This window comes from Pholcus phalangioides, unplaced genomic scaffold (assembly GCF_987345545.1).
Source record: "Pholcus phalangioides strain wild (caught in Gottingen) unplaced genomic scaffold, Ppha-v1.0 ptg000011l_1, whole genome shotgun sequence".
In the NCBI taxonomy this organism is placed as follows: domain Eukaryota; kingdom Metazoa; phylum Arthropoda; class Arachnida; order Araneae; family Pholcidae; genus Pholcus; species Pholcus phalangioides.
Genome location: NW_028301604.1, coordinates 46,769,713 through 46,794,461, shown reverse-complemented (window position 1 = coordinate 46,794,461; position 24,749 = coordinate 46,769,713). Strand labels below are relative to the sequence as shown.

The following is a 24,749-nucleotide window of genomic DNA, read 5'->3' as shown; positions in this document are numbered from 1 at the left end:
ACATCTGAGGTACACATAGTGACTTCCGATCTCAACTCAGACGGTCCTAATAAAGATATTGACTGAATATTAATTAATCAATTAATTAATTGATTTTTCTTGTTTGAGGGCAATTTCACACATACAACGCAAACACAAATTAATCAATAAAAAAATTTATTTTCTGTAATAGTTTTATCTCAAGCGTGAAGAGAGGTAAAAATACTATTTTTAGAGGTAGTTGTACATTTTTATGCAAAACTGCCATTGTCTAGAGGGTGAGTTTTCATTACATTCTATTTAAATAAAATATTTGCCATAAATTCCTCATTCTGAAAAGCATATTTTCTTCAAGTTGAGCGAAACTCGAATAAACTCACTAGCTCGCCAAATCTTGCGGAGACGTATATTTCAGTTAAAAGTTAATAAAACTCATTACTTCAATCATTTATTACCAAAAATTCTATTAAAACATTTAATAATGGCTCATGACATTTGAATTTTACCAAAACTTGGAACTTTAATTGAATTAAATCCAAAATGGAATCGTTAAAAACTGCAAATACGTCAGAAATCCATTGAATCGTCAATTTAATATACCAATTTTTAATTTATAAGAAGGGGAATGAGCAAAAAAGTATTCCCTTGTGAAAGGATACTGGTCTCCCTTTCCTAAACCATTCAGAACATCCGAAAGCTGCGCAAGTGTTGGCCATTCTAATCAAAAATAAGACAGCGCGTGTAGATCGTCATACGAATAGCCATAACGAAAGCATTGAAAGCGAGATTCCCTGACCAGCCTTTTGACCGGAGTCACGTGACTCCGGATCTTTGCTTCATATTGTAACCCCTCGCGCGCTCTCTATGTTATTCTTACTCTGTGGTTGAGTTAGAGAGTTCCCCTTCATTGAAATTAGTATTGACCCAACCAAGGGAATAATAGATGTCGAGTTATCCACGCGTCGAGTTACCGAGAGTCTACTGTATTTCAATGAAATTGGTGTCACCTCTTCTAGCATTTGTTTTGCTTTTTCCATGTGTGTGCTTAGTTTGTGTGCAAGTCTTTCGGAAACTTCACAAATTCTGGTTTGGAATGATGAATCTTTAGTATTTAATGAGAGTGTTAAATGCCCCTTAGATTAGGCAGTTAACATGCAGTTTTATCAGCTTTTTTTTTGGTTAGTATTCTAGGGTTAATTTGGTTGAATCCATGCCAAATCGCATTTTTGCTTTGACTGGCAACAGAAGTGGTTGTAGAAAAATTTGATTTTGGTAAATTTATACGTAATTTGTTTGAATTTTCTTTCCCTCAAAAATCAGTAGGTATCTTATTTTTTCTATACTATATTTTTTGTTTTTCCATAAAATAGTGCGAAAATATTTTTTTGAATTCCCAATATTTGGTATAAAGTTATTTTGCACCGTCATAAAGCAGCTTGAAATTTTTGATATTTTTTACTTCGCTCTTTCTTGTGATTTCACTAAAATTTAAGAGTTATAATTATATCTCACACTGTATATCTGAATATAATGGTACAAGATTTTTTCAAGAAAACACAGTTACACTGAAGTTCAGACATAACATTCATAATCAGATAGATATTTCAGATAGAGCGATCAATTCAGATTCACATGTTGATAGACACGTACATTTTTGCTTCTTAGATTTCTAACTAATCAAAAAAAAAAGATATTCCCCCTAACATAATCATCCCACCTAAAAATGATTTTCCATTTCGGCATTTCCCTAACTAGCATCAATGCAATGCATTCAAAATTCCAATATCAGTTCATATTGATTTTGTTTTCAGTTCTTTTTAAGTCTCTCAGTACCATTTTTAGCCATACCTAAATGCCGTTTCTCAGGTTTGTTCTTATATTGAGATAAAAAAAAACTCGTCACAAAAGCTATCCAATGGTCTCCACACGGGTGGAACTGACGGGACTTCAGGCCCTGGGTCGGGGACAATTACCGTCATTTTTTGGGTTTTTCACGCTATAAATTCACTATAGAAGGGCCCATGAAAAGCCAGGTTTGGGGCCCCGTTCCAGGATCTGGGAGCCATGGTCTAGCCAACTGCTAAACTAGTTGGTTTGCGTTAGTTGAAATTTGACACAAAAACTTTGGATCCCGAATATTGCGTGAATATGGATTGAACGGACATTTTACACGCTTGGAAATTTCACGAACTTGAAGTTGGGAAATGATGCGAGTCAGCGTGAATTTGACGTCATTGATCGGGACTAAATTCATTTGGGATGAAGAGGTTTTGGAAGTGTTATGCACCCGTGAAACACCTGTCTTGAGCTTAATTTAGGGGGGATTTTGATTTCTGAGTAAATTCTGGAGGGGGTGTGCTCAGTAGCGTGTTGCAAAATATCATGAATGCTTGAGCACCCACTGTAGCCCCGTTTTTGACGCTAAATTCACTGTATACCCATCTTTATTGGCCGCTGTGTCTGACTCAGGGCTCTCAATCAAACAGCTTGTGGGGGGGGGGGGGTGTAATTTATTTTATAAATTTTGAGAATTTTAATAAATTTCGAACTGTCTCTTTTAATCAGCCAAAATTATTATTATCAGTTCATATTAGTTCTGAAGTTATTTCTCATATTAAATTCCAGTTTTCATTAATTTTGTTCATTTTTCAGTGAAACGTTTTGTCTAGATATTTTTCTAGTATTCCTGTGAACGTGTACGTCACGTGGAAACAAACAAGCTGTCCGGTAACGTGTAATTTCATTATATTTCCACTGGCTGCAATGAAAACTCTGGAACTCTCCCCCCCCCCACTGTTCTTGGAAATCCCACGTTGACTTATCCACAATCTTTGAGCAAAGTACGACATCAGTATTATCGCTACAGCCAAAATGACTGTTCCCTATGCCGTCTTTTTTCAATGATTACACGCCCCTTCGAACTGAAAACTGATCTTGCTACTGATATATGGAGGGCAATGAGTCCGCTCGGTATATTCAAGGCACCTTACCACTGGCCTATCTCCCCTCCCCTATTAATATTGAGCATAGGGAACGCTAGCACCCTCATGGCAGAAACGTATTCGTCAAGAAAATTTCAACATGGGAAAATGACAAGCAAGATATTGGCGGATTTTAAATAATATACTACAGTACATTATTTAAAATCTACAACGTAAAACCACAACGTAATTTAATAAAATATATAATATTTCATTCGAGCATCTCAATTAATTCTTGGTCTAAGGCCGGGATTACACTATAAAAGTTTTATAAAAGTTCATTTATAAAACTTGAATAATGCAACCAATAAGATTATTGGTTACATTTGAACAAATGCAACGGATAATGTTATTGGTTCCTTTTGTCAAGTTTTATAAAATAACTTTTATCAAACGTTTATAGTGTGATTCCGGTCTAAGGCCGGTATTACACTTTAAAAGTTTGATATAGTCCTTCTTATAAAAGTTAAGAAATCCAATCAATAAAGCTCATAGGTTGCATTCGAGCAAATGCAACCGATAAGCTTATTGGTTGAATTTTTGAGGTTTTATAAAAGGACTTTTATCAAACTTTTATAGTGTAATCCCGGCTTTAGAATGAATGACAAAGTTGATTTGTGCTAGTTTATGAAATGAGATATAAAAACCTTTTATTACATTCTAAATATCACGTCAAAAAGAACATGCGTTTGAAGAACCTGGAAATCTCATAAATTCGTTCGTCACAGCGTATAACTTCGACTCCCCTCCCCCACTGGAAAACAGATGGCTCCCGAATTCTGTTCATTTCGGGTTTATGAGATGTGAAATCATGCAAGTCAAATCATGATTTTGACGTCGCTGATCAGCTCAAATTAACTGGGTCCCTGTGTGAAACTTGAGGCCCCGAAAATATTGAAAGTTTTCACTATTCGAAATTATTTCTTTCATAAATTCTCATTCATCTTGTAATGCATATAATAATAGATAATTTAATTTTAAATCATGATTTCTAAATTCGATAACGTTACTCAATTAAAAAGATCCCTTTAATCATCCTTTAAACATATTCTGTATAAGCGTTGCGTGCATCTGAAAATAATTTTTTTTTACCGAAGATCGTAAAAGCTAGATGTTCTAATTCCATATTCTTCACACAACATTCGTTCTAGTTTTCCACGTTCCAGCTTTTCGAAAAGTTCAACTTTCCCACTTAAAGAGTTATGTTGCCATTAGTAGCTTATGCCTGCCAGTTCACATAACATTTTCGGCATGTTTGGAAATTCACTTAGCTAATCACATAAAATAGTAAACCGGTGGACGAGTTCTGAAACACCAAGATTAACTGTACAGCGCGGATAAACGAAATGAAGAAAGAAAAGTTCTCTTGATCAAAGCTGTCTAATCTGACTAATCACATTAATTGCGACACGCAGAGATGCCATCATTGTTTACACTTTTCCAGATGCCCGAAAACTGCAGTGGACACCAGCAATACATCGAGAAAATATAGTCAACAAAAATAAAAATAAATTCGATGTAATAGAAAAAGCCGAAACGGAATTTCGGTAAAGGAAAAAGTCCCCGGATGAGGAAATAAAATTCTCAACCGAATTTATTCCTGTATAGTACTTATTTATTTTGACTCTATAGATGGTACTCCTACCTTTTTCAATCATACGTGGAATCGTGAAAATTTGAATAGTTTTTTTTCTGAACGAATTTTCATGATTAATTTTTTATTCATTAACTATTGTGTAATTTCATAATTTTGTTAGAGTGATTAAATATGAATTTCTTTTTTTAATCATAATTTTATTCCCATGTGAGATATGCCATTTACATTTTTACTCAAAAATGTTAAGTGCCTAGTGTTTTTGTTAACGTGTTTTACAAAAAACACTTGATTGTAATCATTTGTCAATAAATTTAACAACATTTTGGCAAAACCATTGCAGGTGTTTATTGAAGTAGTTTAGTATTTAATTCCATATGCAGTTAACACTTTCTGAAAGATACGCGTTTCTCTGATGTAGGGCTACTTGATGGACCCATGCCTTTCAAAAATGCTTCAATAGCACCCCCTAGTAAGGCTGGATCAACGAAATTTGATTCATCCCACTGAACGGTTGGTTCATCAGATTTAGAAATCACTTCGGCTGACTCGCTTTCCTCATTCGTTTCCAAAATTTTGTGTTCTTTTATTTCAATCAGAGGACCAGATAATCTGCGTCTTGTGTCAGGAATGACTTCCAAAAATGATTTTTCTTGGACATACAAATCATCCGACACTCTTCGCGTAAATGTTGAATTTCGATGAGATGGTGGGTGTACGACTGTTCGAATCGGAATTTTTATATTACCTTTAGACCTTGGACAGACTTGCTCGTTTGGAACAATGACTGGATCTAAAGAATTCGAACGTGAAGTACGCAAGTTCCCTCTGAGAAGCAATGACGTAGACGGTATCTTAAAAGACGGGGATTTCAGAACGGGTGTCCCAGTTTTCGATGATATTGCAAGATCTCCAAGAGAAGGGACTGGCCGTTCTTTAGAAACATCATTTATCAGAGACATTATATCTTCTTTTTTGCAAACGATACCCTTTAGTTCTTCACTTGTTTGCTTCAAACAGTCTTCGTTTACTTGTATTTCATCTGTGTCACTACCGCTTTTTCTTCTCAAAGAGCTGAAGCGATTTTTAAACGACTTGTTATTGGTAATTTTGCTTGGTTCTCCCGTTAACTGAATATCGGCATTTGTTTCTTCCGATGAAGCACTAGATGATGCAGAAGATGTTGCAGTGGACAGTTTCTTAAAACTTTTCAAAAGCTCACCAGATGCCATACTTCGACTGAAAAATTTTGAAGACTTCCACGCTACATGCTTCGGTGATTTGGACATTTTCGATGCAATAGAATTCGTGTGTTCACTCTTCTGTACAATTATTCGAGGTGAAATTTTGCGATCTGCCCTAACAGTTAAATCTGTATTGAGAGTGATAGCAGAAGGTGATGATGTGTTTCTGGTAGATAATGCGGTTGGTTTGAGTGATTCAACACTATGTTCTATTAGTGAGTTGGTTGCTTTCTTTTCATGGTCTTCATCTTCACTCACTATTGACATTATTCCCCCTGGACTGAAGGACCTTTGTTTTTTAGAATGCTCTTCCAAATTGCAAATTTCTTTGTTGTGCAATGCCATTCAGCGTTTTTCTAGTTTCATAAAACTACAGATAACAGATTTTTACAGCGCAAACATAGATTTTCTGAGTGTTATTCAATGATTAACCTTTTTAAATAAACTAGCATTTATGCTATGATTGCAGTATTTGAGCCTTTCATGTGTCTATTGAGTTTTCACAACCAATTTGAACTTTGACAGAATTGTATTACATCACATAAAATTGTGTAACTCCGTTGCAATATAAAAAAGGGTTAATATCCATTTCAGCGTCACCAGTTGTGCTTCATTGGAACTTGGAACATTAGATGTGAGTCTCATTCCGTTCACCAGCCTATTTTATATATTTCTATAAGTTGGCACAAAACAAAATATTCTCTTCAGGAGTTTTCTTTTTTGTAAGAATAATTAATGTTTTCTTCATAAGAGTACTGTTTCCCAGCAAATATTATAGAAGTAAAAGCTTGAATAACCATCCTGGAGGAAAAAAGAAAGAAAAGTACTTTGGTATCACAGAAAAGCATTACAGGAACAGTATTATATTTTATTATAGTAATGAATGTCATAAATGCGCGTTAAACAAGAGTTTTTGAAATTAATTATATGATCATAAAGTATATTACATAATTATGACTATACAGATATCAGTTTAATCATCTAGCACGTTAATGTAATAATCTCAAAAAATACATACATATATACATACATACAGGGTGATTAAGAAAAGATGGGATAAACTTTAAGAGGTGATAGTACACACCAATGCAAAACAATTTTATCAAAGAATGCATGGTCTAACATGAAACGCAAACGCGCTAGCGCGTTTCGAAACTGCCGCTCCGCAAAGATTAAAACAGTATTTCTGTTCAAATTTATCGGGAGAAAAAAGAACGCCATTCATGCAAATGTAACAAGCCGTATGCAAATCTGCGTCACAGTGCATCAGACCGGGAAGCAAGAAAGGATCCCGTTTCGCACAGCTGTAGATGCAAGTGCGCAAATGTTAATTAGCTTGTGCTAGTAAACTAGAAATAGAGAATAGAGGGAATATATTTAAAATTATTATTTTCGGATGTATTCAAAATTGATAGTTTGGAGTATTTAAATTTGTTATTTAATTATAAAGAGCTGTAGGTTTTTCCAGGCGCCGATAAAGCAGGCGACAGTAACCGATATACTATAGTACAGTAAACAAATAATTGAATAATAGGAACGTAAATAAGAATGGTTGTCTATGGATGGTACACATGTTTCTTGAGGGTTTAAAGTAAGTGGCATCATGTCAATGAAAGAAGCTTTGTCCAAGCCGATGGAAACGTAGTCCCAATTAAAAGAAATACAATCGCAGACCGATGTAGATGGGACAGTCGCCATTCAACAGGGTCACAAAGCATCTGGTCGGTTGTATTTCAGGGGTGCCCTAGGCAAGAAGGGTCGTCCGAGGAGTGTTGTCTTGGAGAAAAAGTTCATGCTGACTTTTACTTAATTACTAAGTATTTAATCAATTATTCATTCTCAAGATTCGATCGTACAGTTGCGTTGTGTTTAACCTATAAAACCTAATTAACATACAATAATCCAGTTATTAAACGCACGGAGGCAAGTTAGAAGTTTAAAAATTATTTAATAGAGAAGTTTAACACAGCAGACATCAATATAGACTATAATGTATCTCCTTAACAATTACTGCTTTATGCGATCAGCACCAATGCAATTAACCTGTACTGTATCTGAGACGTTATCACTATATACGAATTCAACAATTACCTAACTGGACATTACGGGTTAAGGGATCGATAGAGTGGTGTACTCACCCCAGTCCTCGTGTGTGATCGCCTTGCCATCTTAGCTGCTGCTGTTTTTCCGCACGGCACTTTCTCTAGGGCGGCACTATATCTTTTTTTTTTTATATTCCGCGACTCTCCACTATATCTAGAGTCTGACTCCCTCTTACTATCTCTGCCTTTCCATCTCCGTCCTACTCTCTATCTCTCTCTTACTCTCTCTGCCTTTCCATCTCCGTCCTACTCTCTATCTCTCTCTTACTCTCTCTGACTTTCCATCTCCGTCCTACTCTCTATCTCTATCCTACTATATCTCTTACTATCTCTATTCATCATCAGCCTCCTGATTTTACATCCTCTTCGGCTCCTCCCTAGAACCCAGGATTCGCTCCGTCTTGCAATTTTTCTTTCCGTGCTACATTTTAATTTGCGGCCTCAAGTAAGGGCAATTTGATTGGACCTTCGCGTGACCATTCCGGAGAAGATCGGTGCCATTCATCCCTAATAAATTTCGCCCCTTCCTAAATAATCCGAATGCCTACGTGCACCGGTCACCTTCATATCAATACATGGAGGAAAGAATAACAGGAGGTGACATCAGGAACGAAAATTGAAGCCGTTGTGGCAACCCTATGGGCTGACGAGTAAGCCCAAACAAACCGCTCTTTTCCCTATACTTAACATGTGTTTTGCCGGATCGAATTCTTTTAAAATATTAATAACTAAATAAATTTAAGCACCATGACCATTTAATGCGTCTTCAGGTAATCTACATGATCTAATAAAGGGGAAAAATAAAATCTTATCCTTATATAAGGAGTTGTTATATTTTTAATTTATTTTGAAAAAGGGGAAGATCACTTTTCACTCTCGACTCGTCATAAGTTTTTAGTTCAATGCTTCAATTTATTTTAAAAATTTGATGCATCACATTAATGTCTATGGGAATATGATTAATTAAAATAATATGAAGCTGCAATAAAATGCAATTTCATAATTTTTTTCTTTTAACTGTTTATCTTGCCTTTTTGTTTCGTTCATCATTATCAAAGATCCGGGACATTTCGAAAGTGTTCGAGGCCCGTGGGCGCTCGTCTTAAGCTTTACATGAGGAATTTTGATTTCTGAATCAGTTCTGAGGTGCTCGAGCACCTTCTGACAGGGCCATAGCTAGGATTTTTGCCACCCGGGCAAACATGATTCAGCCGTCCGGTGCAAACAGCATTTTTCCGCCCCCGTGCCTCAAAATACTGGAAGTGCTCGAACGTCGTCCGCCACTGTGTATTTATGGTTTTGCTGCCTGTAGACTGTACAAATTTCGCCACCCTTCTTCCGTTCCACTCTCATATTCTTGAATACGTATTACTGGAAATATATGCCGCCCATCCGAACTTTCCGCTATGTAGATGTATTGAGAAAAAAATATTTAAAAATAAAAAACTTTTTTTACGAGATTTGGTTGTTCTACCTGGAATGGGAAGTATTTCTACAATATTTTAATTTAAACAGCTGAAAGGCATTATATATGCTAATGTTTTGCATATATAATGTTTTTCGCAAAAAAAGTCAGATTTTTTCAAACACCGCTTGTTCAAGTGTCTTTAAACATTGTCTCTCTCTCAGCACTGAGGTATCACATGCTTTAGCATAATTTTTTTAAAATTAAAATGCCGAGAAGAAATTTTGTGGCACAAGATATGGGTAAATTTTGGTTATTTTTGCAAAGCGTTCCATGTTGTTGAAGTTAATATTCGAAAACAAATAACAACTAAAATTGTAAAAGCTCTCGTTCAATTGTATAAATATATCCAAAAAATTTGAGGGAAAAAATCGAGTTCCTAAAGTGAATAGTAAATTTTTAAATGATTTTTAAAAACGGGGATGTTTCTCATAGGAAAGCGTGGGAAGCCACGGTTTGTTTGGGCTTACTTGGTCCCTTTAATAGAGCGATCACTGGCTTCATCTGGCAACCCAGATTCCCCATGCTTTCTCAACGGAGGCGCTGGTCGCGTCACCTCCTGTTATTCTTTCCTCCATGATATCAATACCTAAGGCGACCCCCATGGTACAAGCAGAGCACAGGTGCTCTAATTGGCAATGCCGCTTTGCATTTATATTTCCTCTCTTACATCCATTTCTAAAAGCGAGCAATATCCTTCCTATTCATTAATTTCACCATTTCATTATTCTCGCTCTCCCTAACTTCTCCACACCTACGCCTCAGGAATCGAATATCATTCCGTAACAGCTCCTATTCACGTATTTTAGAAAAACACCTTTCTCCTGTCACCAAGCCTTGAGCATGACAGGTGACGGTTATACACCCGTGTGAAAGTCGTACCGACAGTTTGCTTAAGGGTGGCCTATACATGACGATTCGATCTCTTTCTAATATCCTCACTCTTCAATACCCTCTCTCTTTTCAAGTTGCGTTCAAATTGCATCTTGTGAAGGTCCCGAATCTATTGACATCCACTATTCATGTATTCTCCATCCTACATTCTATTTCATAGCTTCATACCTTGCCAGATGAATTGTGCTTCATCGGCAGTTGGCTTAAAGCACGTTCTTCCTTTCTTACATAATCTTATATCACTCGTGGCCGCCCTGCACGTGTTCTTTACAACTACCCAAAGCCAAGTTACCAAACACAAAGTCTCAATACCACACCTGTTACCTAGTCACCTTTCAATTAATCTTTTAAATACAAAATAATCCTTAAACAATTAACCATTTAAATAAATTAACAATTTTAACTAATTACCTTTATATTCAAATAATTACGAATAATTATGAGCAGAACGGACCCGCTCATAAAAGCAGTGAATCGTAGGAAATAAAGGGGACCAACGAATGAAAGAAAAATTTCAAGATTGAGAATAGATGACGGCCATTTAAGTAGAAATAGAATCCCTTTATTTAAGGGATGCAATTAAAGTATAACAGAGGATCTAAAATTGGCGAGTATGTTAGTCATGGGAAGTTTCAATGTAGGTTAAAGGTTAGACCATGGCCGTTGGGGTTCTCGGGGTCCTGAAGAGGGAGTCGCATGGACAAAGAAATTAGGGATGGATCGGCAATGGCCAATCTTATGAATAAACCTTCAAGAAACGAATAGAAACTTAAAGATGATGGGTAAAATATCAAATCAAATTAAATGGGTGGAGTTTTCCAAGAGACTGGGACGTCCGAAATGAAATCTTAAATGGCAAGAGAAAATCTGGATACAGGGAGTTAGAGAGAAAGGAAGCTGGAGTAGTGAAGCAAACATGAGGAGCGAGAGGAGCCAGAAAATAATCAGGACCGAAGTGTGTGAAGCTCGGGTAATCGAGGATCGAGACGCAATGCTGCTATGAGCTACTAAGTGGAGAGGAGGGTCTCTCAATGAACCTGGTGAGTGATGCATGGATTATATTCTCTCTCCCATATGTGACTTAGTGTAGGTACTCGCGTAATTAAATTTTTAGGGGGCCAACTGAGGTGTAATGAAATCATGTGTCATATAATGTTTAGGGTAACTAACTTAAATGTTTTGGGGGCCAACAGAAGAATTTGTTAATTATTTTTGAATGGAGTTGTATTGTATTTTTAATAAGAATGGTAATATGAAAATACAAATGGCATTAATTCAATTAACTACAGTGTAAATAAACTACTTAATTCCCAGCATCTCGTGCATGACTACTTTGTGTAAAATCTTTGCCTGGGTTATACCTTATAAACTGAAGAGCCAAAAAAAACTGGTACAGGCATGCGTATGCAAATAAAGAGATATGGAACCAATCAGAGTACGGCGCTGCGATCGGCAACGCCTATATAACACAACAAGTGTCTGGCATAGTTGTTAGATCGGTTACTGCTGCTACAATGGCAGGTTATCGAGATTTAAATGAGTTTGAACGTGGTGTTATAGTCGGTGCACGAGAGATGGGACATAGCATCTCCGAGGTAGCGATGAAATTTGGATTTTCACGTACGACCATTTCACGAGTGTACCGTGGATATCGGGAATCCGGTAAAAAATTAAATCTACAACAGCGCTGCGGCCGGAAAAAGATCATGCAAGAACGGGACGACTGACGAGAATCATTAAACGTGACAGACGTGCAACCCTTCCGCAAATTGCTGCAGATTTCAATGCTGGGCCATCAACAAGTGTCAGCGTGCGAACCATTCAACGAAACATCATCGATATGGGCTTTCGGAGCCGAAGGCCCACTCGTGTACCCTTGATGACTGCACGACACAAAGCTTTATGCCTCGCCTGGGACCGACAACACCGACATTGGACTGTTGAGGACTGGAAACACGTTGCCTGGTCTGACGAGTCTCGGTTCCAATTGCTTCGAGCTGATGGACGTGTACGGGTATGGAGACAACCTCATGAATCCATGGACCCTACATGTCAACAGGGGACTGTTCAAGCTGGTGGAGGCTCTGTGATGGTATGGGGCGTGTGCAGTTGGCGTGATATGGGACCCCTGATACGTCTAGATACGACTGTGACAGGTGACAGGTACGTAAGCATCCTCTCTGATCACCTGCACCCATTCATGTCCATTGTGCATTCCGACGGACTTGGACAATTTCAGCAGGACAATGCGACACCCCACACGTCCAGAATTGCTACAAAGTGGCTCCAGGAACACACCAGTTTTTTTGGCTCTTCAGTGTATATATACACAACACAACGCAATGGACACAAGGGAACGGGCTGACACAAATGTTTTCGGATTGAGCAATCGCCTTTGGGAAAAACGCTCACCATACATTCGTGCTGCTTCTGTGGCACCTCCGTTTGCAGCTCCGTAAATGAAATGCATGTCTGCTTTTTCAGTATTACTAAAGTGCGCCATTTCCCGTACGTTACAATTGTTAGAACGATTGCACGCTGGAATAACTTCACAGGGCTGGCGTCCGCGCCTTTTATTCACTGTGACGCAGATTTGCATACGGTTTCTTTTCTTCCCTCAGGTTACATTTGCATGCATGGTGTTCTTTTTTTCCCGATAAATTTCAACAGGAATGCTGTTTTAACGTTTACGGAGCGGCAGTTTCATGTTACACCATGCATTCTTTGATAACAATTGTTTGTATTGGTGTGTACTATCACCTCTTAAAGAGAGTTTTTCCCATCCTTCCTGAGTCACCCTGTATAAATATATGCACATACATACATATATAAATATTGTTAAAAGTTCATTTCTATGTGTGTGTGTGTGTATATATATATATACAATAAAACCTCGTTAAGTCGTCACGCTAATAAGTCGTCACTCCGGTCAAGTCATCGTTTTTCTTCAGCCATCTTCCCTTCCAGCTTTCATAGACAACAATATGTTTTGTTTTTTTTTGAAGCCGAGCACAGCTCAGGTCTATCGCCATGGGCAATTTACTACCTAGTGAGTTGTGCCGGAAGTGTAAGTATGTGTACCTAACAGTCTGAGTGCGTATTTAGTGTTGCATATGATTTTTTTTAGTGCTGCCATCTATATCTCAGAAGTGAAGTGAGTGTAGTGTAATGACTGAATATTTGTACTGTTTGTAGGACTGTTGCTCTCTGTGGCGAGACTTTTTAACGGGGAGATCGGCTCGCATTTGCGCCTTGAAGTTGGGAACCACAGAAAACCAACTTCAGCTGACCACCACTGTGGTGGGGCTCGAACCCGGGTCCCCGCGATGCGAGTCCGTCATTATGACCACTCGACCACCACAGCGGCAGACAACAATGTTATTAACCCTCGTTTATTCGTCGCTACTTTCGGTTAACTCGTCACTATGAAAAAGTTTGACAGAGAGGCGCAGATTTATTTTATGGCTCTCATTTAAAAAAAAAAAAAAAAAGCTTGTTAACAGGTTATCAGCATTGTCATATGCTCAAAAGTCATCATAAAAGTCTATGCACCGAAACTTAGCAGTTTAAGTAACGAAAGTTGAGCTCGGGAAGTCCATTTGCCGACTAAGGTTTTTGAAACGTTAGAGACTATTCGAGCTATACCTGATTTCTCCATGGGCCCTACTAATTTAAACCAAATATCTTTGTTGGAAAACAGACATTATTTTCGAAGTTGAGGTCTTCTAATGTTTACTTTCCCTGTGCCCAGGGCTCCCCTCAAGTCAAAAGTGGGTCTTGTGTTCGAGAATACCTTGTATCATGAACTACTGAAGAAGAATTAAAACACTAAAATCAAATTTCATATATATGTAAAATTAATGTACAATAATTGTTTGGAAGAGAATCTAACTATTCTAACAGTTGCTCTGATTAGTCTAAATTAAAAATTACTAGTATTAATCAAATTGTATCTCAGTATATTTTACTATAATAACTTAAGGTATATGAGATTAAAAAAAAGTAAAACAATATATTATTTCTTCTTTTGAAATCTATATAAATTTTATTAATATTGTAATTTTATTCATAGTTTGATAAACGTCATAATATTTTAAACTTATACGATTTTTACAATATTGCACATTGAAACTGACGGCACTTCGCTTAAGTCGTCACTCCGCTTAAGACGTCATAATTTTTCGATAACATGAGGTGACGACTTATCGAGGTTTCATTGTATATACAAAAAAGAATTATTTAAAAAAAAAGGAAAAAAAAATTGAATTTTATGAGAGTGAAATAGAACCTATGCAGTGGGTCGCCATCAGGGGGGAACCCCATGCATGGTTCGAAAAGTGTAGGCGTTTCTGAAGGGTGGCTATGCCTAATTGCATTAAAAATGCCAACCCTTGTTCCCCAACGCCGTTCCAGATGCAGTTTTGAAAAGATTGAGGAGTGCTGTATTGAATTCCTGTACAGCATTCCTCAATCTTTTCAAAACTGCATTTGGCAACAGTATTCCAACCGCCTTCTTCAACGACATTTCCAGAAAAATCGTCAAACCAACAGTCTCCCCATTCTTGAGGTATGTCCGGTGATTTTTTGACTACATTTTTGGACTTTTTAATTTATTTTTGATGTTTTTTATAATCCTTGTAAAATATTCACTGTAATTATATTCCTGTAACTTTAAATATATATTTCTCATGCTTCTTTGAGCTTATAATCTGAAGCTCTGTATATATTTCTTCTAATATTGAATATTTTAACATTTTTTCATTGTCGTTTTTTCGTTCAACATGTTTTTTGATATGGTAGGCGTTGGGGAACAAGGGTTGGCATTTTTAACGCAATTAGGCATAGCCACCCTTCAGAAACGCCTACACTTTTCGAACCATGCATGGGGTTCCCCCTGATGACGACCCAGTGCATAGGTTCTATTTCCCTCTCATAAAATTCAATTTTTTTCCTTTTTCTTAAAATAATTCTTTTTTGTATATGTACATATTTGAAAGAACAAGTGAGCAGCACTAGCGCTTTTGTCATTCAAAAGATACTTTTTTCACTACCTCTTCATTTTTTATCTCCATTCTTCATTTCTCTTGTATTTTTCATTGTTGATTTTCTTACACATGACTATCCAAATGGAAGTTTTTGGATTTACATCAGGTCAATCTTTAGCAAAGACGGGTGTTATATTATTGTTATATGTATTTCAGTGCTACTGATACGGATGTAAACACCATAGGATAGAAGCAGCTATAGCATTATTAAGTAATTTGTTGTTGAAGAGTTGAAAAAAAGTGTGCAACAAATTTTAAATTTCAAGTTCAAAACATGTCGAGCGATTTTTAATAGCTATAACACATTTAAAAAGTACATTTTTTTCATAGTTTGAAAGTTTAAATGAACATGATTTGTATAATACTGGTGTCTTTTGGGGGAAAAAATATACCTAGACTTTCTATAATCTGGTCGTGTCCTAGTCTGGCCCATCCAGTAATCTGGCATATTTTCTTCGAGCACATGTCACTTCATGTGTATGCGTAGAATTTTATATTATTGAATGGGTTTTTTCAACTAACTTCCTGTAATCCCGCATGCCGCATACCCTGGTCTGATATGTGCCAGATTAGCGAGAATCTACTGTACCTATATTAAACATTTAACTGGTTTACGGAAAATTCACCGACAACAATTCACCGCCGGAAAATTCACCGACAACAATTCACCGCCATGCAATTCACCGCTAGGAAAATTCACCGACCAACAATTCACCGCCATGCAATTCACCGCGAGGAAAATTTACCGACCAACAATTCACCGCCATGCAATTCACCGCTAGGAAAATTCACCGACCAACAATTCACCGCCATGCAATTCACCACTAGGAAAATTCACCGACCAACAATTCACCGCCATGCAGTTCACCGCTAGGAAAATTCACCGACCAACAATTCACCGCCATGCAGTTCACCGCTAGGAAAATTCACCGACCAACAATTCACCGCCATGCAATTCACCGACGACAGTTCGATGCGAGTCAGTTAGCGAGGGAATGAGCGATTGGGTTACTGAGTGAGTGAGTGACCCAGTGAGGGACTGATTGACCGAGTGAGTAAGTGATTCAGTGAGCGAGTGGGTTACTGATTCAATGAGCGAGTAAGTCAGTCCGTGAGTGAGTGAGCGAGCTGCTAAGTGAGTGAGCGATCTAGTGAGTGAGTGATCTATTGAGTGAGTAAGTGCCATGTCCTAAAGATATGGTGGAAAGTTTAAATAATGACTTTATGAGAAGAAATTCAGATGATACGGATTCGGGTTGCTGTATTTTTGAAATATATGACATCCATATTTATTGTGGGCATCTTTTTCTCAGCCACCTCGCTGGGCGTTTTGCCTGTTGTGGCCTTGTATTTGTATAAATTACAATTTGCTGTTGCCCAATACAAGATAGTATATTCAACAAAATTCCATTAACTCGGTTTTACTCAGAAACTTCTAATGGAATGTTAAAAGGGATAATAACAGAATTAAAAGATAATAAAGTAAGTGGATACGCGATGAATCAACCCCCTAAAAATGTTTAAAATCATCTCCTGTTATCACTTTGATATTATAAAAAACATCGCTGATCATCAGTAACCAATGGATTTTTTTATGCTGAACTAGCTGTTACCCGCGATTTCACGTGATGAACTTTCAGGAACCCGCCTTAGTGCGTATCTAGTATATGTACTCTATATTTACTATATGTGTATATATATACTTCCTATGCAACGGAAATTAGTGACGATTTTTTTATTACGGGAGTCGGTGACGTTTTTTGAGTGATGGAAATCTGTTACGTTTTTGTGTTACGGAAGTCGGTTACGATTTTGGGGTCAAGTTTTCATTTAACTCTTGCATATATCGGGACCCATTTGACACATCGGGACCAAGTAATGTGCATATACCCCGAGTTTCCCACATCCTACAGCAGGTCCCCTAAGCTGAAATGGATGGCGGCCCCCAAACCAGCTTTTTCACGGGCCCCTCTGTACTTAATTTATAGTGTGAAAATATCAAAAAGCGATAAGAAACGTTCCGACCCCTGTCAGCCCTGCCCTCGTGGGGGTCATGCCGAGAGGTATGTATACGTAAAATATACATATATCACCAGTGCTCCCAACATACAGGGTCGGGGTACCCGGGTTATTGCACATATACCTTCATGGGGAAATTAAAAGGTTTCATTTCCAGGGGTCCTAGCGATAGTGGAAGCCCAAGGTATATCCAGTCTGGGACCCCATAAAATTTCGGAATTCGGTCAAGGGTAAATTCTTTAATCTCTGCGCAGAGTCCCGGTATTTCTTTCTCCTAATCAATGTGATGGTTTTGTCCACTTACAATTTGCACCATCCGAACTTCATTCAAACTCTGTTCTCTTTTTATGGCACCGATGAACTTCCATATATCTGGGTGGTGAGCAGATAATTGCTGTTGGAACGCTCGATGCCATCCTTCTATAGAATTGTTGGTAAATCGTTACGCGTTCCTTGAAAGCAGTTCCAAATGTCGATGCCAAAGCGCGGCTGACGACGACCACCACGACGAAGAGGACGCCCGATCCAAGTGTCTTCAAATCAACACTTCATCATAAATACGTTTTCGGAACAATCGGATTTTTTAATCATTTGTGACACTACTAGGTTAAAAACTAACTAACTAACCAATTCACTCACTCCCTCTCTCACTAACCAATTTACTCGCTCGCTCAATCACTGACTCGATCAATCACTTACTCACTCGGTCACTCACTCACCCGCTCAATCACTGACTCGATCAATCACTTACTCACTCAATCACTGACTGGATCAATCACTTACTCACTCGGTCACTCAATCACTTACTTACTCGGTCACTCAGTCACTCACTGGGTCACTCAATCACTTACTTACTCGGTCACTCAGTCACTCACTGGGTCACTCAATCACTTACATACTCGGTCACTCAGTCACTCATTGGGTCACTCACTCACTCACTCGGTCACTCAGTCACTACTGGGTCACTCACTCACCCGCTCAATCACTTACTCAATCGGTCACTCAATCACTTACTCGGTCACTCAGTCACTCACTGGGTCACTCAGTCACTCACTCGGTCACTCGGTCACTCACTGGGTCACTCACTCACTCAGTAACTGAATCACTTACTTACTCGGTCACTCAGTCACTCACTCACTCACTCGGTCACTCAATCACTTACTTACTCGGTCATTCACTGGGTCACTCACTCACTCGGTCACTCAATCACTGACTCACTCGGTCACTCAGTCACTCACTGGGTCACTGACTCACTCGGTCACTCAATCACTGACTCACTCGGTCACTCAGTCACTCACTGGGTCACTCACTCACTCGGTCACTCAGTCACTCACTCGGTCCCTCACTCACTCGGTCACTCAATCACTGACTCGGTCATTCAATCACTGACTCACTCGGTCACTCAATCGCTCACTCCCTCGCATTGAACTGTTGTCGGTGAATTGTCGGTCGGTGAATTTTCCTAGCGGTGAATTTACCTAGCGGTGAATTGCATGGCGGCGAATTGTTGGTCGGTGAATTTTCCTAGCGGTGAATTGCATGGCGGTGAATTGTTGGTCGGTGAATTTTCCTAGCGGTGAATTGTTGGTCGGTGAATTTTCCGGCGGTGAATTGTTGTCGGTGAATTGCTGGCGGTGAATTTTCCGGACACGCATTTAACTGCGCAAAAAATTCATTTGTGTGTATGTATTTTTCAGTATTTTTTTTTACTTCAGGAAAAATAGTTTAAAACATATTTATATATGTATATTAGGGAATCATTATCTATCTGAGAAACAAAATATATAAACTTTTGAAGAAGTCACACATAATTTGTCTTACAAAAAATTTAATTTTCACGATATCGTGTCAAATGCTCATGGATGATTGATCAGTTAAATCAGTGTTTCCCTAAGTGGGCGATCGGACTCTTCGAGGGGGACGATACCAGCTTCAGACACGATTGGGGGTCTATGAATGGCCATAAGGGGGTGATGGGAGGACGAGAGAAAAAAATAAGTTTTCGAAAACTCGGATCCTTTTTCAAGGGAGCTTTCGTAAATATCCTTGCCCTATGGGCAAAACACAGTATATAATTGTACTTATTTCATCTGTTAGGCCGGGACCTGACTACGGCGCGGTTGCAGGCGGTTGAGGTTGGGGGGGAAGGCATCATCTATAGTTTTATTCTGTCAACGCACAGATACAACTGCAACCGCTGAGCGCGGTTTTTTCAACCGAGAAAATCCACATTTTTTTGGACGGTTGGGGTAACCGGAAAGCTGCCATCATGTATTGCAAAGGTTTGAACACCCTGATGACGGTTCGGCTGGACCTGCGGTTGCTGTCTTCCATTGTCTATTAAGTGGTTTGACAAGGAGGGTGATGGGATTTCGGATGCACTGGACAAAGGAATTGCTCTCCTTCTCAGGTTGCCATGAAAATGAGGGGAAAAGACAAATTCGTAGAACTGTATCGTGAAGTTCTATTCGACAGAAGCTAATTCTTTGTTTGGCGCTTTTGCACTGATAACAATAAAAAAAACCAATGAAGAAAAAATTAAATTTTTCTAACTAGTGAAATTTTTTTGCTTCCCTACATGAGCATATATTAAAACTCGGTTATAATGACATTCATAAACTAACGTGATTACGCTAAAATCGAGATTTATATTTTAGAACACTTGAATGAAATGCATTGGATCCCGATTATAACGTTTTAGCAAAAAACCAATTAGTTACCTCATCCAAAAGAGTACCCGACCACACCCTCAAGTCTCCCCCTCTCACTACGACCTTGCTCCAAGTTCTCGACGGGACGAAAGGGTCGTTATATCGGGCGTCGACTGTGATACCAAAATTTCTCTTTTATTGCCTATATTGTCGTAATCACTGTAGATATGGATAGCATTCTTGATAAGCATGAGTAGGCAGTAGTGTCTTTTCCTTAAGTTATGACAATCGGTCAATATGAGAAGTGTTAGTAGAATCAAAATTTTGAAAGAAAAAAATACATTATTGTACTTTATATGATGTAGATTCAACAACTTCCATTACAGCAGTATTCCTCAAGTGTGCTCACTACGGTTCGGCTGGTGCGGTTGATCTTATCAGCAACCGTGGAATTTCGCCCAATCTAAATTCCACGGTTGCTGATAAGATCAACCGCACCAGACGAACCGTAGTGTGCCGGTAGCCTTAGGCTTAGGATCTTATCAGCAACCGTGGAATTTCGCGTGAAACACCGGGGTTTTTTATTTCTTAACGTCACGTGACAACTCGGGATTGGCTAAATTAGTTTCGCCAAGCTGAAGTTGGCTCCACTTAGTATGCAAATTCGTGCTCATAAGCTGCATTGCAGTAAAACCCAATCTTGACGGATACTCCCTCTTTTACGGACAAATAATAATTTACAGTTGTATAATATATAAAAGTATGAATTTCAAACCTCTTTTTAACGGTCACCCATTTTACATGGATTTAATTTTTTTGTCCTGTCCGTGTTCACAAAAAGGAGGGGTTTTACTGTATATACTAATAAAAATATTCATGTAATGAAATTTAATTTCCTGTAACAATATTTGCCGTTTGAAATTAATTCAGAGTTGAAGAGAGACAGCCTACAAGTTGACCCATTATTGATGCTTCTACGATTCGTTACCAAATCGCACAAATTTTTTTATATATGATGACTGGAATCATCATAATTTATTCAAATAACATATATTAAAAAGCTATTTAAATAACATATTTTTGTCATATAAAGCCGGTCTTTTTTCAACCGTGCTTATGATTTTTTCGGAATAACTATCGCTAGCCATTAACGACTCAGAATCTGCTGAAGACATGATGGCACAAAAAAATTTCGTTGACACAGCTGACTAATGGAACTGGTAAATAAGAAATGAGATGGATAAAATATGATTAGTAATGTACTGCAACACTGTGCAAGCGCCCTCACGCGTTCCAATAATAAGCGTAGCTGCGGCTTCAGATTGGCTTACTGATACCAAAACCTGTCTGAAGTGGACACCTCTACGGTTCCATTACAATTAAATTAAGCCGTTCGGTATTGCCGACTTTCTGTGTTGTAGGATTATGACGGTGCCTTACAAAGTTGCCCCATGTAGGAGATGTCCGAGTTGACAGATTCCACGAAATTTGTTTTATGTTTCGCGAAGTCCCTTTTTTTAAAAGACCATTCGTTTTCCCAAGGGCGTGCATGGAAGGCTAGTCAATTGGGCTTAAGGCTGGGACCTGACTACGGCGCGGTTGCACGCGGTTGAGGTTGGGGGGGAAGGCATCATCTATAGTTTTATTCTGTTAACGCACAGATACAACTGCAACCGCTGAGCGCGGTTTTTTCAACCGAGAAAATCCACATTTTTTGGGACGGTTGGGGTAACCGGAAAGCTGCCATCATGTATTGCAAAGGCTTGAGCTCCCTGATGACGGTTCGGCTGGACCTGCGGTTGCTCTCTTCCATTGTCTATTAAGTGGTTTGACAAGGAGGGTGATGGGATTTCGGATGCACTGGACAAAGGAATTGCTCTCCTTCTCAGGCTGCCATAAAAAAATGAGAGGAGAAGACAAATTCGAGGAACTGTATGGTGAAGTTCCATGCGACGGAAACTAATTCTTTGTTTGGCGCTTTTGCACTGATAACAATAAAAAAAACCAATGAAGAAAAAATTAAATTTTTCTAACTAGTGAAATTTTTTTGCTTTCCTACATGAGCATACATTAAAACTCGGTTATAATGACATTCATAAACTAACGTGATTACGCTAAAACCGAGATGTATATTTTAGAACACTTGAATGAAATGCATTGGATCCCGATTATAACGTTTTAGCAAAAAACCAATTAGTTACCTCTTCCAAAAGAGTACAAATTACCACGGGGCCCAACCATCTATAATAAATTCATAAAAAATTAGAAGTAAAAATAATCAGACATCTGAAGGAATATATTTTTATATTTACAAATTCTCCATATCCAACTTTTGAAACATTTATTAAAAGCCTAAGTATGAACCGGGGAGGAAATATGTCCCTAAGAGCTGCATTGTGTGTGTTTTGCTTTCATTATTCTGTCTTTTTGGTATTTATTTTTGTATCGTATATGAATGTGGCTGTCTATCTGTTGTTTTTGCAATTAAAAAAACCCCATCTAGGCCAGCGGTTCTCAACCGGTGCTCCGTGTGAACTCCCAAGGGCTCCGCGGCCCTCGAGGAAAATAAAAAAAGAACCAGTAAATTTGAAAAAAATAATTATTGATATTTTTGAATAAAAATAAATCAGTAACTTTGATGAATAAATAAAAAATAGGCTTACGGGGCTCCACCATAGAAATTATATACTGGAAAGGGCTCTGTGGGTCAAAAAAGATTGAGAACCGCTGATCTAGACAAAACGTTGTATGCGGGTAATATCGAAGAGTGCACTAAGACAATTTTCACACCTACCGTTCTTTTCAAGCAGTTTTTCATTTACATGCACACACAAAGCCGCAACTAGGGAGAGCGGGTCCACTGTATCGTGTGCTGAACTGGGGGGGCGCCGAATTGCCCTTTAACACCACTCCTTCTAACCTTTCCTTACACGGGGACGCCAAAAACTTGCTAGCTCCAGTTAAAAAAGTATCCAGCTGCGGCCCTGTCCTTAAACCTTGCAACATACATACTGATGTACAGGGCCACAACGACATGCGTGGTCAGCCGGGGCAAGCACGCATTTTGGCGTCCCCTTTTAATACTGAAGGAGAGATGAAAGGTTAACATTTGCGCTCCTGCCTGGCTCGGAGTTCGGGGCATCAGTCAGTGCCGTCTTAACGCATGGGCCCACCCGAGCAAGGCCCGGGTGCCTCAAGAGAAGAGGGGCCTCCCAAAAATGAGATCCGATTGAAATTTTCAAGGATTTACCATGTAGGGCCTCCTAAAAACCACTTGGCCCGGGGGGCCCATAATACTCTTAAGACGACCCTGGCACCAGTCCCACCTGCTCCTCTCTAGTTGCGGCCCTGATGTCGTATGTACAGGCTGTTAAGCGGGCCGGGGTAGCAAGTTCAGAGGGGCGGCAAATTTGAGTAATTCGTGGTCAAGAACTTTAAATTATAACGTGAATAGGGGGCAGAGCAATTCGAATAGCCAGCACGTGGCGAAGCCATAAATTTGTGTCTGGAAACAGATTTAGTGTGAAGCATGTAAATAATTTCGTATAAATGAATCGTCCCCAAATGAACATTTTTCGGAATTAAAAGGTCTAATGAGTATCATAATGTTTTTTAAAAAAAAATTGATTTTTTACAGTTTTTAAGACATGAAATTCAGAAATTTCATTCCGATTTCCTATCTGAATTTTTTTTTTCCTGACCATCAAAAGAAATATATTTTTTTTTTAAATAGGATAGGAATTTCCTTGACTTTTTTTTGGTCATATGGGGTTTCCCAAAATTACAATTATTGTGCTTAATTTCCATTAATTAGAAATTTAATTAATTGGAAATTTACTTTAATTACAAAGAAAAACGTGCTAAATTTATGGCCAATAATTTTCTTCAAGCCAAAACTTCAAAAATATGTTACTTAAATAGTACATATATGTTATTTAAATTAATTATGATGATTCTAGTCCTCATATATAAAAAAATTTGCGCGATTTGGTCACGAATCGTAAAATCATCAAAAATGGGTCAACTTGTAGGTTGTCTTTCTTCAACTCTGAATTAATTTCAAACGGCAAATATTGTTACAGAAAATTAAATTTCATTACATGAATATTTTTATTAGTATATACAGTAAAACCCCTCCTTTTTGTGAACACGGACAGGACAAAAAAATGAAATCCATGTAAAATGGGTGACCGTTAAAAAGAGGTTTGAAATTCATACTTTTATATATTATGCAACTAAATTATTATTTGTCCGTAAAAGAGGGAGTATCCGTTAAGAGGGGGTTTAACTGCAATGCAGCTTATGAGCACGAATTTGCATGCTAGCTGGAGCCAACTTCAGCTTGGCGAAAATAATTTAGCCAATCCCGGGATGTCACGTGACATTAAAAAATAAAAAACCCCGGTTGCTAACAGCAGTGTGTGTTTCACGCGAAATTCCACGGTTGCTGATAAGATCAACCGCACCAGCCGAACCGTAGTGTGCCGGCAGCGTTAAAATAGATAATGGTTTTTCTTATAATTCTCAGAAATCCGGATGAAGGCAAACAAACTGAAAAACGGTTACCGACTGGTATACCCGTTTGGAAGACCTTGGCAGGGGTTCTTGAAACTTTTGCCACTCGCGGCTTCTTCGGCCTGGTCGTAAGAATAGCAAGAGCCATTCCAAAGCACTGCAGGGGTTCACGGCAATGCAAAGTTGTCGTGACGTCCTTCCGAGCGATAATGCCGAAAATTCCCAGAAAAATCGACCCACACCTCGAGAACTTCTGTTTT

At 38.4% G+C, this 24,749-nt stretch overlaps 1 protein-coding gene across 1 annotated transcript in view; it reads right to left on the bottom strand.

The window, feature by feature from the left end:
* Positions 1–4,765: 4,765 nt before the first annotated feature.
* The window catches only part of LOC149080488 (uncharacterized), a 60,678-nt gene continuing 40,694 nt past the window's right edge, over positions 4,766–24,749 (bottom strand). Inside the window, exon 2 of the mRNA XM_089238659.1 lies at positions 4,766–6,599. Coding sequence (XP_089094785.1) covers positions 4,938–6,143 — 1,206 coding nt within the window. The 5' untranslated portion in view covers positions 6,144–6,599 and the 3' untranslated portion in view covers positions 4,766–4,937. The remainder of the gene's footprint in view (positions 6,600–24,749) is intronic.